General features: G+C 36.9%; 1 protein-coding gene across 5 annotated transcripts in view; it reads left to right on the top strand.

Moving 5' to 3' along the window:
* The window catches only part of LOC111053516 (lachesin), a 338,283-nt gene that overhangs the window by 300,881 nt on the left and 18,767 nt on the right, over positions 1 to 18,635 (top strand). For all 5 annotated transcript variants that reach the window (XM_039420756.1, XM_039420759.1, XM_039420758.1 and 2 more), the window contains one exon: positions 18,008 to 18,127. In XM_039420756.1, the coding sequence (XP_039276690.1) occupies positions 18,008 to 18,127 (120 nt within the window). The remainder of the gene's footprint in view (positions 1 to 18,007; positions 18,128 to 18,635) is intronic.

Genomic DNA, 18,635 nt, shown 5'->3' with positions numbered 1-18,635 from the left:
AAGTTGAATAATTTGTGCTAACGGATGTGTCCACTTCACCTGTCATAAAGCTGATGGATTGACCTGGGAACATTGCACCGCCGTCGATCCATCATTAATAATTATTAACGATTGATTGTGTTTCCGATTTTGGGAAGAATACGACGTACTTCAATACTGATGATTTTATTTCAATTGTGAGCCATCAATGAGTTTTTTGTTACGCGGTAGTGGAACATTATTTTTCCAGGTGTATAATTATGCGTACTCTTGTACCTGAAGTTTATGAGTTTATGATTAATATGTTCAATCATCAACATGAATGATGAATTTATCTGCATTGATATGCGTAAATATGCTGCTGATTCTCTGGTTTCACAGGGGTGCCTACACATTGGAGGGGGGGGGGGGAGGCTAAGATGCAGACTGCGTCCTTGAAATTCTTTTTTACTGACTAATAATGACATTTTTCGGGTTTTCGATTGGAATGTAGGGGGGGTTGGCAACTGAGTTTTTTCTAATATTTCAGGGGGTGTGGATAAGATAAGATATCCATTTATTCAACATTTATTTATTTATTCATTTAATCTTTCAGAATTACACAACTTACAGAAAAGTAACACAGACTTATAAGCCCAAAACGGTTCCAATTCTAATTTATACAACAGTCCAAATGTAGTTAGGTTATGTATCACTTCAAAATTCTTCAATTTACAATTCAAAACACATAATATTCATCACACACAAATCATAGATATGTTGCAGTTTTAAATTGAATTGAATTAATTAAAAATAGTTGTAACTTAAAATTCCAAACTTTGAAAAAACGATTAAATTTTGAGACCGAAAAGACAAACACACTATTTAGAACTTATCACAGATAAGATACATAGTATATCATACAGTATAATACAATAAACAGTTGAACATCGTCAGCAAATACAATCTAGGATAAGTTATAGAGAGAAACCTCACATCATTGGCTTAGAAAGGTTGGTCACCTCTGGGTTGAGTAAGTACACAGATATTTATATTGCAGAGAAATGAGAAACTGAACTTCAAAAAGTTTCGAAAAAAATAAACTAAAATTCCAACTTCAAATTCTATCATCTCACTTGATTTGAAATTTATCAAATTTCTGTAGATTGAAGTCAAGCTAATTGTAATCCCGATAGAACTTGAAAATAAATGCGTCGCGTATGGAACTTTCAATTGCATGTCACTTACTTACAACAGAACACTTCCAATAAAATAATTTCTTTACTTGAGATTCAATCAGGCAATATATCAGAAAGTTCTTATCAGATATAGATGATATCTACATTCTGATTCCCAGGATATACTTTTCCAATAGTTTCCTATTAGTTTCAAAGATATGTAATCATTCTGCTATTGGTATGATTGTTTGACAAGGTTCATGTATTCTCAAAAATATTGATAAAACAATACTGAAGTACCCTTTATTATTAAAAATATTACAACTAGTTTCGACCATAGGACATTTTCAAGTTTCAAGAAATTTTCTCAAAAATATGTATGACCAATAATATGATTATTATTATCACTATATATTTTCACGTCATGCTATAGCAAGTTCCCAATATTAAGTACTAGCTGGTAACCCGTGCTCCGCAAGGGTTCGATTAAGAACTTGACAAACTGAAAACTTGAAGAATTCAAAATTGGCCTATAACCATCCCCGGTAAATCAAGGAGTCTATTATGAAAAATTTCAATTAAATCAGTACGTAGTTCAGACGTGATGATGCGTGTATTTCCTATCCCGTACTTAAGCCTATTCTTTCCTCTATTATATTTCAGATATCTTATTTATGAGGTTCAAAAATTTCCTATTAATGATGTGTCGATTAATTATTATTAAAGGAAAATCCCAATTGAATGCTATAAATCACCCGAAGACTTCTGTTACTGCAAATATTGAACAGGGTTAACATCTGGATGGAAATTCGATGAGTACTACCAAGGTACCTAGAATAGAATGTATTCTATAGTGAGGTTCACGTTATAATGACAGTATTTGATCAACTTCGGTTTTGCTATCCTTGTCTATCACTCGACAAAGCCGGTGGTACTATCCTTCTCTAGATCCACAACGATGACAATTATGTTTTCGACGGTGTAGAAATATAATTAATCAATGCAGAGAATTGTCATCGCTATTCTTCTATCTTTATCCACTGCCATTATAACGTGGACCACACTATAGGTACATTGAGCACTACTATACAAAAATTATCTGTCAGCCCGGGAATCGAACCCGGTACCTCCCAATTCAGGTATATATGACAATTCATGATTATGATTAATCGTTTGATTGATATCATTAAGGAAAATTGGATACTGAAATACGAAATAATTTGTTGGTAAGGTGAGTGTTGAGAGTTGATTGATTGGAGTCGAGCTTCTCTTGAAGAGAATAGAGTGAGTGAGTGAATAAGTGAGTGAGCGATACGCGTCTCATCGCTCCGGCTACAAATCATTGCGCTATCTTAGACTATTATACACTTGCCATCGAAGACCCCGCTCGGCACATAATGGGACCGAGCACAAAGGGCCTCTTTGTTCCCCTACAAAACCTTATTTATCGCAGCCCTTTATATCGCGTTCGGCTACTCCTCCACTCTTCTTAAAACTAAAAGATCGCACTTTTCAAACTGGCCGCCATCTTTTGACTATTATTACCACCAACCACCAACTTATCTCCTTCAGCTCTCTTACATCCAGCATCTGTTATCACACAACTCTTCACGTGCTCTTCATCATTATTATCTTCAGAACACATTCTTTCACCATACTTTTCAATGCAGCAGATCTGTTCGTTTTCAGAGTAGCTGTTTCAGCATTTTTTACATCACACATACAACATGTCCCCGATGTATCTCATAGCAAAGAGTATCGATTTATTGGTTATCATTATATCCCTATATAAGTCAGGAAAATATATCGATATTTTGGCTATTTTATGCTCAATATCGGGGACCGAGCTTCGCTCTGGAGTACAAAAGCATAAAAAATGTATAACAAAAGAAGAAATTATAATAACATTCACACAGAAATGTTCTATCTAATCACAGTAAATTGAGATTTCACAGAGGAATGCAAAAATTTTCACCACAAAGGTCCAGTTGCACAAAAGCCGGTTAATTTTCAATCCTGATTGACCTCACGTGAACCGAATCAGAGAAAACCATTTCAAAAAGATGGATCCACTGGAATTAATCAGGATTTAAAATAGACCGGCTTTTTTGCCGGATTGAATGATTACAAAAGTTCAACAGCTGAGTCATAATTTTGACATAGTCCCACACATATATGAACTTGCTCACTCACTTCCATCACCAACAGACGACGAAATAATTATTATCAGCTGTTTTTCCAAAGATGAATAATAATTATCCTTTTAATGTCCTTCAGCAAGTTTTCCCAGGGATGAGACCTAGTGCAATCGAATCTTTATATTATAAACCTACTATCTTCTGAATTTCGTGAGAATCGTGAGATCCGGTGAAATACAAACATATGAACATCTAAACAATCAAACATCCAAACATCCAGACATCCAAACATCCAAACATCCAAACATCCAAACATCCACACATCCAAACATCCAAACATCCAAACATCTAAACATCTACTGTAAACATATAAACAGAAGCTGCTCGTTTAATAGTATAGGATAGTATACCGATTGATATGGGGTGACCACATAACCGATAATAATACTTTCTGAATAGTTGTGAAGGTGTGATAATATACAGGCGGGGCAGTTATTCATACTGAATAGAAATACTAGATATCGTTCAACCACAGATATGTGAAGATCTCACTGCTGTGATTTGACAATATCGGAAAAAAACGTATACGGCTTTATAAAATTATTTCATTCTTTGAGAATATCTAGTCTTTGTCTTTTTATTCTGAAATGTATATTATAATGTATCAAATATACTCTCTGAAAGCAACAGGAGCTTAGTGGAAACTGGATATACTGAAGTTGCCTAACCGGGGTGGTACTTGATCAACTAGAATGTCACTTGATCAACTTGATGAAGTGAATGTCACTCTTGACAGGATCTTCCATGTAGTATGTACTCATCAAAATCTGAAATTTCGAGATTACTTTTACTTATTGATTTCAACTTATACAACAGTTGACGTTTTTCTTCTATTTGCCTAAAGAGAATTCATTTCAAGAAAATTATATTCCCTTGATTTGCATATCAAGACTAGATCAAAAATTGTCTCATTATTTATCTATTTATACAATCATTCAGAATTACACAGCTTACAGAAAAGTACCACAGGATTTAATTACCCAAAACGGTTCCAATTCTAATTTATACAACAGTCCAAATGTAGCTAGGTTATGTGTCACTTAACATTCATCAATTAAACTCCAAATTTACAATTCGAAACACACAAAAATCATTTTTAAATTTAGAAAAAACTTCTAAATTGAATTAAATCAATCACAATGTATTAGAAAATTCCAAACTTTGAAAAAACTATAAAATTTTGAAACCGGAAAGACAAACACACTGCTCTTTAGAACTATTATGTCGATGTTCAAGGTGGTGATCAACAAGGGATCTAAAACCTGAGGGCAGAGGAAAGTGACATGGAACAACATCAGATAACACAAAAGAATATTGGCATATTTCCAAGACTAGATTTAAAATTGACTCACTATGTTGATGTTGCTTTATTGGTATGTTTGAGCGGTGATCAACAAGGGATCAATAGCAACTTGGGCCAGATGGGCCCTAGGTGGCTGCAATCGATGAGAACCAATCACATGCGCGCGGTGCTAATTTGTACACAAAGATGCTGGCTAATTACCTGTCCAGCCAGCGCGCTCAAAGCTTGTCCAGCGGGGAAAGATAACATTGGACTGTTGTCGAACATCGTGCGTGCGTGTGCGTCCCAAAGAGAGCTGTGGAGGGAGTGAGAGAGATTGATACAGTTTGGAGCGAGAGAAACGAGGCTGATCTCGTTACCTCCAGTGTCAAACGGACCTCACTCTGCTCTGCACAATCGTTCGGTTATAGACTGGCCTCTCAACTCCAACCTCGACTCTGAACCTCGGTTGAACCTCGGTCAACTCGACTGTAAACTCGGTCATCTCGACAACACCTTTGAACACCTTTGTTACCAATGAACCGCTTTTCAATTTTGTCTTGTTTCAGTATACTAAAGTCGCGTCCATCATCAAATGCTCCATTTAACACTACGGATTTGTCGATTATTAACTTCGACTCTAAACCTCAGTCAGACCTCGGTCAACTCGATTCTAAACCTCGGTCATCTCGACAACACCCTTGTTGAACCAATGGACACCTTTGTTACCAATGAACCGTTTTTCAATTTTGTCTCTTGTTTCAGCATACTAAAGTCGCGTCCATCATCAAATGCTCCATTTAACACTACGGATTTGTCGATTATTAACTTCGACTCTAAACCTCAGTCATACCTCGGTCAACTCGATTCTAAACCTCGGTCAACTCGACAACACCCTTGTTGAACCAATGGACACCTCTTTGTTACCAATGAACCGTTTTTCAATGTTGTCTCTTGTTTCAGCATACTAAAACCCCACTTATCATCGAATGATTCATTTAACACTACGGATTTGTCGGTTCTCAGCCTCGATTCTAGACCTCGGTCAACCTCGGTCAACTCGATTCTAAACCTCGGTCATCTCGGCAACACCCTTGAACCAATGAACACATCTTTGTCACCAATGAACCGCTTTTCAGTTTTGTCTCTAGTTTCAGCATACTAAAACCTCACTTATCATCAAATGCTTCATTTAACACTACGGATTTTTCGGTTCTTAGCCTCGATTCAAGACCTCGGTCATTTCGAGTCTAAACGTCGGTTATCTCAACGTCAGTCATCTCAACTACACCCTTTGTTACCAATGAATCGCTTTTCAATTTTTTCTCTTGTGCAGCATACTTATACATACACTATCAATTAACCGTTTTCCAATTTTGTCTCTTGTTTCAGCATATTGAAGCCTCGACCATAGGCGAACGCTTCATTTAACACCATGGATGATATTTCTTAGAGCTAAATGGCAGTTTTTATCTCAGAAGTTCTTGATATTCAATTACTGGAGTGAAACTCTCTTTCCTGAAACACTTTCTCAATGCGGAATAGCATATACTTGAAAATTATGAGATAATATATTCTTCTTCTTCTTTTTCTTGTTGTTGTTGTTTTTCTTCTTCTTCTTCTTCTTCTTCTTCTTCTTCTTCTTCTTCTTCTTCTTCTTCTTTCAGTCAAGGTTTAGGTTCTTGCCTGTTCCGACTCACAACAGAATATTATTATATCAAATCCATTACAGTACACTATTTCTAAAATTGAAATGGAAAAAAAAATGTTTGGCTATCCAATATTATATATTTTATTGTCATATTTTCCGAGGTCTAACTAAATATTCTTTCCTGTAGAGTGGTAGTTTAGAATTCTCAAGGGAATCCTTTCTATTTGTATTCTATTGAAATGCTCTCTTCACTGGTTGCGATATCATTTAACTTTTTCACTCATGTTGAAGGCACCCAGCTCTTGTTTTATCGTCATTTCGTATGTGGTCCCGGCGGTCAGAGCTCTTTGTCTTGCGAAGGAATCTCATCTCTGCTGCCTGCACTCTGCTCTCTAGAGGTTTTGTTGTGACCCACGCTTCACTTCCGTAAAGAAGAACAGGGATGATATAATATCAATATTTTAATCATCCATTCGACACAATATAGCTGGAGTTCAACTTCTCTCTTCTATTAAATGATGCCCACATAGGCTATTTGCCTTTACATGGGTGATAGGATAGATAGATAGATAGATAGATAGATAGATAGATAGATAGATAGATAGATAGGCTGCCTTTATTTTAATCTGGAGGGCGAAGTTAGGGCGCAGCTGGCCCTCTCTCCCGCTTAACCCTCCTATACAATTCTAATGCATTCACATCGCAAACAACATAAGGAAATAATCTCTTAAATATAATTATAAGTAGGTCTAATATGATGGAAAAAATATGTATATATAAATCAATAATTGAAAAAAAAACAATTTCATTTAATTTAGTAGAATATATTTTAGACTGAAAGAAAATAAAAAAAAAGTTAGAAAATAGAGTTATAGGAAAAAAATTTTTTTTAAGCAAGAAACAAGAAAATTTCATGCAAACACACACCTTTCACACAAGCAAACACACCACGCATACACACCTCCTCATCCTATGCCCCGATCGCCCTCCCTCAGCCACGCCAAGACCTCCGCGCCGAACAGTGTCCGCCTCTCCACACTCCTCAAAGATGCGGGTAAGCTGTTCCACAGTCTGCAACGGGTCACACAGAACGACCTATTATATGTCACAGTGTGATGGATAGGAATGCTCAACAGGCTTGCGCCATGCCTCGTATCTCTTCTGTTGATTCCTGCGAGGAATTGAAATTTCTGACTCAAGTAGAGAGGAGACCCAGTTGCCAGAACCTTGTGGAGGAGCATCAGCACATGATAAATTCTGCTGTCTCGAAGCTTCAAAATACCCATCTGAGTGATGTAAGGGCTTATGTGGACGTCCCTTTCAAGGCCAAAGACGAATCTCACGCAGTAGTTCTGAGCCCTTTGCAGTCTTTCAGAAAGAGTCACTGTCATGTCCTGTATGACCACATCTTCATAATGGAAATGCGGAAATATCAAGGTCTTCACAAGCATTATTCTCTCCCGTAAGGGGATAACAGCTCCGATTCTCTTCAGTGAGTGAATGCCTGCAAAGACCCTGTTGTAAGTCTTTGTCACTTGTTCAGTCCAGTCTAGATGTCTGTTAAATGTAAGTCCTAAGTTTGTAATGTTTTCACTATAATCCAGTCTATGAGAGTTAATTTCGATGAAAGGTCCATAGTTAAAGTCAAGTTGGTTCAAAAGTCTTCTATTACCTATAACGATTGTTTTGGATTTTGATTCATTAATTTTCAATCTATGCTGTGCTGTCCAGAGTGAGACAGCGGTCAGATCCTCATTCATAAGAGTAGCTGCTTCACCAAAGTTATCAGTCTTGAAATGTCTATAAATCTGTAGGTCGTCTGCATAAAGATGATATCTGGAGTGTCTGAGTCGGTCAGTTACGTCATTTACATACAAACTAAACAGTAGTGGTCCCAAAACTGAACCCTGAGGTACCCCCCTGTTGACCACCCTCCATCGAGTCGTGCTGTCCAATCGAACACACTGCTGTCTGTCAAGAAGGTATGACCTCACCCATGCCACACTACTCTCAGAAAAACCATAATTTTTCAGTTTTTTCAAAAGCAGCGGGTGATAGATACAATCAAATGCCTTGCTCAAGTCAATCAACACCACCAGTGTAGATTGTCTCCTATCCATGGCCATTCGAATGTCATCTGAAACACAGAGCAAAGCTGATGTGGTGCTGTGTCCTCCTCGGAATCCATAATGATGTTCGCTGATGATTCCTTTCCGAGTAATATAGCCGCTCATTTGCTTATGAGCAAGCCTCTCCTGACCCTTAGACAAGACAGACAGTATGCCGACCGGCCGATAATCAGAAGGAGAAGTGGGATCAGGAACTTTGTTGAATGGAATGATCATGGAAAATTTGAATGCAGATGGGAAGCTGGAGGTCATAAATGAAGTATTGTGTGATGAACGGAGAAATGAGAGGCAGAATTAGTTTGATGAATCTCACTGGAAGTGCATCGGCGCCGACAGCATTACTCTTAATATCACAGATTGATCTAATGACATCCATCTGCGTTACTGCTGCCAAGTGAAACACATCATCACACCGTAACACCTCATAATTATTGGAATACTCGTAGGCCAAATCCAAACTCACCGGAACCTGAGAGAAGTGACAGTTCAATTCTTCAACAGTAAGTCTGACCACCAACTTGGACTCATCCTTGCCTGCCCCGAGAGACTTTAAAGCGCCCCATTTGGAAGCCATTGATCTATTGGAGTTTAACAAATTTTTGAAATATTGACTTTTGGAATTTCTAATTAACTGTTTACATCTATTTCTTTTTGCTTTGTATTCGTCAAAAGTATTTGTATTGTGTATTCATCTGGCCAGTGTACATAGTCTATCTCGTTCTTTCATTAATTGTTTGATATCCTGAGTAATCCAAGGAGCTGATGTCCTGGTGACACGTCTTTTCCTTAAGGGAACATATTTATTGAAGAGATATTGTAGATTATTGACTATTATTAAATATATTCACGTATTCCACAGAAACTATTGTAGGTATTAATTCGAAACTTCGTTTCACAATCAACTTCACCACTATTAACTTTATGTCAAATATCAATCCTGCAAGTCACAAAGTACCCGAGTTATTTTCGAATAAACAGGAGCTGAAAAACAGTACGTCAGGCCGTTCTCATTCTTATCTACTCACAGCTACTCACTAGGATGAGTGCGTGGGTACGATAAGATGATCGAACGTCCATTCCCATAGTCAGGTCCACGTTATAATGTCAGCATTCGATTAACTTTGGTGTGTTTATCATCTAAACTTTCAACTTGATAAGTAGATTGAAACTGCATTACAAAGCGAGCTACCGTGTTCATGTTATCCCAAAATTCATTGACTTGAAATTTATACCTCAAATAGTCATTGAAAAGCTCTACCAACTGCCACAAGTCCCATATCTGTAAAAATTTCAGTAGCTCTGCCCCATCTATGCAATGGTTGATTAAAGATTCCCAATTATCCGGCTTCAGATACAATTTGAATGAAATATTTCAATTGGAAAAGATTAAGCATAAAAATCTCTACAATTGATGTTCAGTAACATTTTCACCTAAAATTTAAAATAAGCTTGAAATTCGAGAGAATGTTATTATTTCAATTGCAAACTGTTGGCAACTGTTGATTCAACTGTTGAATCATTCACGATGAAGAGATAGCAGACGTCGTGTGTCTCCAGCGGTAATGTACTGTCACCAGCTGACTTGGATCTTTGAATAGTGGACTCGAGATGCGCGTGTACACTAGCGTCAGGTGATAAATTTTCATAACGGCAAGGAAAGTTGTGTGATTGCGCCACACCCGATTTTTCCATTCTGCTATTGTGGTCCAATGTATGAATGAATGATTATTACTTTCCTTGCCCTATTACCATAGGTAAGGAAAGTTTTGCTTTCCAAAAAAAATTTTGGTACCCTAATTCCATGTTTTCTATACATTTCAAGGTACCCTAAGTCCAAAAACATGATTTTTGGGTGGTGGTCTGTGTGTGTATGTGTGTGTGTGTGTGGTGTGTGTGTGTGTGGTGTGTGTGTGTGGTGTGTGGTGTGTGTGTGTGTGTGGTGTGGTGTGTGTGTGTGTGTGTGTGTGTGTGTGTGTGTGTGTGTGTGTGTGTGTGTGTGTGTGTGGTGTGTGTGTGTGTGTGTGTGTGTGTGTGTGTGGTGTGTGTGTGTGTGTGTGTGTGTGTGTGTGTGTGTGTGGTGTGTGTGTGTGTGTGTGTGTGTGTGTGTGTGTGTGAGTGTGTGTGTGTGTGTGTGTCTGTGAACACGAACTCCATTCCTAATCAACCGATTTACTTGAAATTTTAAACTTAAGGTCCTTATACCATGAGGATCCGACAATGAGAAATTCAATAAGATTGAATTCAAAATGGCGGAAAAAATGGCGGATAGTTACTAAAAAACCCTGTTTTTTACGATTTTCTCAAAAATAACTTGACCGATTTTTTTCAAATTCATATCCTGTATAGTTATTCATCAGCTCCATCAACTGGCATGAGTCTCCTTTCTGGGAAACTAATGGGGGGTCTACCCCATCCTTGAGAAATGGACTTAGTAACACCCTTCTCGCGCATGAGATAGGTAGGTAGCGCAGTTCATAAAAAGAACACATAGTCGAGATATTTCATCTGTAGAAGAGCTGTTTCAACGACTTTAAAAAAATGACGACTGAAAATAAATCTGGTGTGGCGCACTCACACAACTTTCCTTGCCGTTATGAAAATTATGCCGTTATGACGCTAGTGTTCCCGCGCATCTCAAATCTACTATTCAAAGATTTTTGCCAGCTGGTGACAGGGCAATAACGCTGGAGACACACGAGGTCTGCTATCTCTTCATAGTGAATCATTTAATAGAATCAAGAGTTGCCAACAGTTTGCAATTGGATAATCACATTTTCTCGAATTTCGAGCTTATTTCTAATTTTAGGTGAAAATGTTACTAATTGAGATTCTCATGCTCAATCTTTTGCACTCAAAATTTTTTGTTTAAATTGTATCTGAATCCTGATAATGGAGAATCTGAAATCAAACTTTGCATAGATGGGGCGGAGCTCCTGAAATTTTCACAGATATAGGACTTGTGGCAGTTGATAGAGCTTATCGATGATTATTCAAGGTATAACTTTAATCAAAATCGTTGAAGCCATTTTCGAGAAAATCACGAAAAATCCTGTTTTTGACAACATTTTAGCCATTTTAGCCGCCATCTTAAATTGCATTCCATCGAAATTGTTCGTGTCGGATCCTTATAGGGGAAGGACCTTAAGTTCAAAATTTCAAGTCATTCCGTTAATTGGGAGATGAGATATCGTGTACACAGACGCACATACACTCATACACACACACACACACTCACACACACACACACCACACACACACACACACACACACACACACACACACCACACACACACACACACACACACACATACACACACACACACATACACACACATACAGACCAATACCCAAAAACCACTTTCTTGGACTCAGGGGACCTTGAAACGTATAGAAATTTAGAAATTGGGGTACCTCAATTTTTTTCGGAAAGCATTACTTTCCTTACCTATGCTAATAGGGCATGGAATGTAAAAATCATCGAATTTCACAACTCACACAAAGGAAAAAGAACAATTATATATACACATATATAGAAGTCTGATCGCAGTTTCAAATATGAGCAAGGAAAGTTGTGTGAGTGTACCTCACACCAGATCTTTTTTCATTGTATACCTCAAAAATGTAAATAGATTCTACATCTATTCCTGACTTGTGATTCCACTATTTATCCTCCAGCCTGAGAGTATGATATGTACCCAACTCAATCCACAAGTCAAATAAACAGTAATTCACATCATATGAATGCTTTGCCCCGGGCGAGTGATAAAGGGTCAGATTCTCTTTAGTAAGGTTCACGTTAGAATGGCAGTGGAGGAAGATAGCAGAATAGCAGAAAAGCGTCTGCCTTGCTACTGCCTTCTATAGATGATAGCTGATACTGATATATCGGATGTATATTAATATCAACTGTTCATTCTTGTTTAGAATAATCAATCTATATATAAAAGCGAAATGGCACTCACTCACTGACTGACTGACTGACTCACTCACTCACTCGCAGAACTAGAAATCTACCGGATCAAAAACGTTCAAATTTGGTAGGTATGTTCAGTTGGCCCTTTAGAGGCGCACTAAGGAATCTTTTGGCGATATTTCAACTCTAAGGGTGGTTTTTAAGTGTTTAAAGTTCGTCTTTTAGCATGTATATTCTTCTTACTCCAATATCTTAAAATAATAATTGGTGTCCACACCATATGTTAATATAGAACTATAATCTAGAGAGAGAATTAAGTTGAGTTGACTTTGTTAGGTTGGCACCAAGTTGAAGATTGAAATGCATTCATCCAGGAACTCCTAATACCCATTTAGGAGGTTCTGATTTATCGCGGAAAAATTGATTGGGTACTGCTTCTTCAATCAGAGCTATTCCTGGGAATATTATATTACTAGCCGTCAGGCTCGCTTCGCTCACCATATCCGTTTAGCCAGACGTTTAGTCTGGACCACCGACTGGATCGTCCTGACATATGATAAAAATATAACATAACATTTCAAATTTGGTAGGTGTATTCAGTTAGCTCTTTAGAGCCGCAATAAGAACGGATTTGGAAAAAATTCCAAAGGTACGCCCAAAATCTGCGTTTTTTAGCGTTTTCTCAGCTTCATCGAGAACAAATGAACAGAAAATGTTCAAATTCACTACAGAAGCAATAATGTTGTGTTAGAAGGAATTTGAAATAACGCCAAAGATAAGCCCAAAATTAGCGTTTTCTCAGCTTTTCCGCGTTTCCTCACCTTTTCCAATAATTGATGGAAATATATTAAAAAATATTCAGTACACAGGTTTAGCTGAGGTGGAAAATTTTGTTCGCCAAAGATACGCCGATATAGTAACAGGTGTTTTTCGAGATCAAATTGACATAATACGTTCAAATTCGGTACAGAGGTTCCGCTGAGGTCTAGACGGATATGGCGAACGAAACGAGCCTGCCGGCTAGTCAGTCATATTTCTATATTGTTGAGAAACCATCTGGTTGCGGAGCTGGAGAAGGATAGCACTATCTGTTTTGTCGAATGATAGACAAGGATAGCAACACCAAACAAATACTATCATAACAACATGGTCTTCACTATAGGCTAATTACATGTGATATGGGGACAGTGAAGTGCTTGAGTGATTGTACAACCAAGAATGCGAGAGAATGGATTGAGTTTGAAATGATGAGTGATTTTGGATTTTGAGGTGAAAATCCAAGTAGACAACCAAGAATAAAATAGTTCGTTTATTGCTACTTCAAAATCATTTCCCAGTTATGAACAGAGCTTTTGTATTTTTCTACAACCAGGAATGCAAGACAATGGATTCACTTTGCAATAATGAGAGCTGTTGAATTTTGAGATGGGAATCCAAGTTGACAAACAATGATAGAATAGTTCGTTTATTGCTACTTTAGAATCATTTCCTACTTATATAGACTAGAATCAGCATAGAGTAAATAAACCAATATAGCATAGAATCAGTTTGCAATGATGAGAGCTGTTGAATTTTGAAGTGGGACTCCAAATAGTCAACCAAGAATAGAATATTCTTTGCTCATTGCTACTTCAAAATTATCCTATTTATGGACAGAGTGTTTGAATTATTGTATAACCAGGAATACAGGAGAATGGATTCAGTTCACAATGATGACTTCTGTTAAATTTTAAACGAGATGGAAATCGAAGTGAACAATCGAGAATGAAATAATTCGTTCATTGCTACTTCAGAATTATCCTTGATTCATGGACAAAGGGTTTGGATTATTGTACCTCCAGAAATGCAAGAGAATGGATTCACTTTGCAATGAGTGCTGTTGATTTTTCGAGTGGGGATTCAAGTGAACAATCAATAATAGAGTATTTCCTTCATAGGTGCTTTAGAATCACTTCCCCAGTTATTGGAGAAGTTTATAATAATTCATGAGATGAATCAATTGAGAGATTTATCATGAGATGAATCAACATTGATTCATTATACTTATTACTATTTTATTTTAGGCTACTTCTTGTACTGTTACTCATTCCCCACACACAGATCCGTCTATGTGGGGAAAATATTCACAAATCTGTTTTTAGATATGTTGTTTATGTATCTTGTGCTTTGTATTGTGAATTGAAATTGAATTGAATAAAAATTGAATTGAATTGAATTATGGAATAGATTAACCAACAATTGAGTGATAATGGGTACTTGAAAATTATTTTCCCAGTTATGAGGGGAGTTTTAATTCATGAGGTAAATCAATTATAGAATAAGTAGCACTATCTCAGTAGTAATTTACTTTTACTAGGAGGTGAAGGGTGAGGGATTTGATATATGAGGGTTTAAGGGAGACGGTGCTTGCTTAGTTTGGCGCAGGTAGAGCAATAGCGGAGCCAACATCATTAGAACCGTGAGATGCGGTTGCATAAGTCATGTTATTGCATGACATTTCATAACCTGCAGTACCCAGTGCCTGCAGCCAGTTGGAATGAGAGGTGTATTGCAGATGTACCTGTGCAGAGCACTAGACAAACATCAATTAGACCTTTCACCCACAACCCATACAATGTTTGAATGAGTCCTCACTCCTCAACCTCCGGTTTTCCATTAAATTTAGCCAGCCTCAATCTATGATCTTAGATGTCCTGCTGATTCTCATCTCACAAACGTGAGATAGATTAATATATTACGTATATCATAGATGGACATTGATAAGGAACTGCATTCATTCAAATGCGAATCGATAATAGTAGTTTATACAATAGTTTTATAAAGATCTTCAAAGCACGAGTTGGATGTGGGCGAGAAAGTCAAGACACAAGTGAGCGAGAACTAACTTGATGAACTGAAAACTTGACATACTGAAAACTAGACGGATTGAATCTTGACATACTGACAATTAGAAAACTGGACAAACTGAAAACTTAACGTACTGAAAACGGATCTAAATCTTGTCAAACTGAATATTGATAGACTGAAACCTGCTGCCATCATCAGTAACCGTGTTTTAATGTTGATGCCACCAGCATCGAAAAACGTTCTATAATGTTCAAGTCGTTGCATAAAGTCCTTATTATAGTATAGTTCTCAAAATCCATTTGAATAATACCCCTGTTACATTGTAATGAAACCCCTGTTATGGGATTGTTTGTGATATTCTAATGTTTACATTATAATATGGTCTTAAATAAATGGCTATTATTGAACGAGAGTCCAGAGCTAAATGTTGTGAGCCAGCCCGAAGACTTCTGCTACTGCAAATATTGACAACAGGGTTAACAGCTAGATGAAAATTTTATATGATTGCTACTATCCAAAAATTATTTCCCAGCCCATAGCTCTCATCTAATTTCCATCTATCTGTAGACCCTGTTGTCAATATTTGCAGTAGGAGAAGTCTTCAGGGGATTTACATCATTTAGCTTCGGATTTTCTTTTATAATTATTAACTTTATTAAACGAGCGTCAGGGAGTTCTCACTTTCGACTCAAGGCTTAAATCGTTGTCTGTCTGTTTGTTTGTATGTTCCACAATAACTTTTGTACGTTTTGGTCAATCAGCTTCAAATTATGAATGCATTTTCTTAGAACCTTTTCACAGATCAAGTTCTCTGGACAACAAAATTAAATTTATCGTCCTTTTTCATACCAAGAAAAAAATTGGCTCCAAATGTATGTTATAGATGGGCTCAATAATCAAGAGAGGAAAAATCATTCCAAAGACATTCTATTGTAGATTGATACCTACCAGAGATCAAAATAGAACAGTTGATAGAAGATCAGCTGCATTTTTGCAAATTATTATGCGTGATTTTCTCAGTCGAGAAATAATTTATAAATTTTCATGAATGGACAATAGCTGATAGAATGCAGAAATTTTTGAACAGTAAGAGAATTATCAGGATAATTGAAATAGAGAACTGACATTGGCTCAAGAGCATAGCATTTTATAGTATTGATGAATATGTTTGACAGCCTTTTTTAATGTATTGTAACCATTATCGGATTTATACTGCATTATCTTAAATCAATCAATCATTGATCCTTCATTACAATAAAAAAGAAAGTTACAGATGGGATTAAATAAAGAATGCATTTATTCAAATGCTAATTAATATATAATTATTATTTAACGAAAATCCTAATATAACAGTAGTTTTCATCGAATTTCCATCTAGCTGTTAACCCTGTTGTCAATGTCTGCAGTAGCAGAAGTCTTCGGGGTGATTCACAGCATTTATTTAGGATTGTCGTTAAATAATAATTAAAAAAGAAAGTGTTTCAACAAACGTCGAAGGAATAAATAGAATACCTAAGAACATTCAAAGGAATCAATAAAAAAAACCATCTTTTAGAAAAATATATATAATAGGTGGATCATATATCAGTATTTCTGAAGAGTGAAAGAAGATAGAATGAGATTTTTTGGAGTGAACAGGTGACCCAGTAACAGGTGACACCTACCGGCAGAATAGAGAACTACACCAGTAGGCGTCCAATCCACCAATCAGAAGAGAGTATGGGGACCTGGGAGGCGTGGCTTGCTGTCATTGGTCCATTATTATTGCATTATGATTTTGGCATTCTGTATCATTCCCGTTCTCTCTACAAACTCTCACTCATTCACTCTCTCTCTCAGAGTGGAGTGAGAGGAGGTGAGTGGCTTACTAGTTCTTGTATGGTGGCTAGATAAATCATATAATCAATAGTTGTAACCCGTGCTCCGCAATGGTCAATCATTACAAAATTGCATGGATGAATTTAAAGTTGAAAATCTGTATACAAGAAATATCAACTCCGGCTGGCATCAGACGCGAAACCTTTAGCTTTGAAATCTCGCACCATTACTGTGTCCATCTCATAGGACTTTTGTATTTGGTTATGTAGGTAGGTTATGTCTGGGAAATTGAATAAATTGGTTTCAATCATTAAAATCAGAAACAATTGATTAATACAAATAAAAATGGGCCTATGAGTTCACCAGTTCAGTAGGAAATTAGAAATTATATCCCTATTTACTACCCAATGTGATCTTTATGAAGAGTAGGGACGTTACAATAATTTTAATTCATTATGGTAGATCATTTACACTCGAAAAAGTCTGTGATGATCATATATTTTCTGTACCAAGATGAAACGGTTGTTTCACATGATAACCCACGTCAATCATGAAAATTAATTTTTTCCATATCAAGTTATCAAACTCTAAGTTTGAGAGGAATTCGTCATAGAACCACTAAATTTGAAGCCGAACTTCCCCTCTCGATGTCACTTTTGACTATTTTATTCGAACTATTCACAGAATTAATTATTTTCTTTCTATTCAAAGACAGGGTCAGACTCTTATGTTGACTTCCACATCAGTTTCATTTTCAACCATGCATTAATTTTTTCTTGAAAATGAAACTGATGGGAAGGCCAACTGACCTTCTAATCGTTTTCTGATGGCTGGATGATTCTCTCAATCACTCTCTCGCTTGGAGGCTCTAATTCAATTATTATTGCAATGACAGATTAACAGCTTGTCGTTTTTCTGTTGCAGTTCATCCGTTGATTCAACTTGTTTTCTTGTTGCAGTTCACCAGTTGATTCATCTTGTTTTATTGTTGCAGTACTTCCGTAGATTCAACTTGTCGTTTTTTTTGTTGCAGTTCACCCGTTGATTCAAGTGCCCAATCAGCTAGTTGGTGCACCCACCAACACAGATGTCACACTGCATTGCCACGTGGAGGCCTCGCCAAAAGCTATCAACTATTGGACCAGAGAGACAGGTAATTAGTTTCAAGTTGATCCCCATCAACGTGGTCTGTTTTTACTCTCTTTTCGAATAATTCGAGTCTGCAGCTCGCTACAGATTGCTGTATAGTGAGGTTCACGTTATAATAACAGTGAAGGAAGATAGGTGAACAGCATTGTCGATTCTCTGCTCTGTCACTCACTGCCTTTTATGCAGGCTAGCCGATAGCGGTAAAAAGTTGATAGTAAAAAAATTGAAAATCATTAAATTTGATATTTGAGAAAAGTTAAATATTAACTGTGCATTCATATTTAGAATAATCAATTATATTTTCTTCGCCAAGAAAAGTTAGTCTTCAATAATTGAATAATACATTTTTATTATTGAAATTGTACATTCTGTTGATAATTACGTCTCCAAGATGTTGAAAAGCAATCTGGCAACGTTGCGGAGCCAGAAAAGAATAGCGCTACCTGCTTTGTCGAATGATAGGCTACACAAGGATAAGAACACCAATGTTAATCAATATAAATACTGCCATC

Source organism: Nilaparvata lugens, chromosome 2 (assembly GCF_014356525.2).
Source record: "Nilaparvata lugens isolate BPH chromosome 2, ASM1435652v1, whole genome shotgun sequence".
NCBI classification, from domain to species: Eukaryota; Metazoa; Arthropoda; class Insecta; order Hemiptera; family Delphacidae; genus Nilaparvata; species Nilaparvata lugens.
This window is presented reverse-complemented; position numbering and strand designations above follow the sequence as displayed.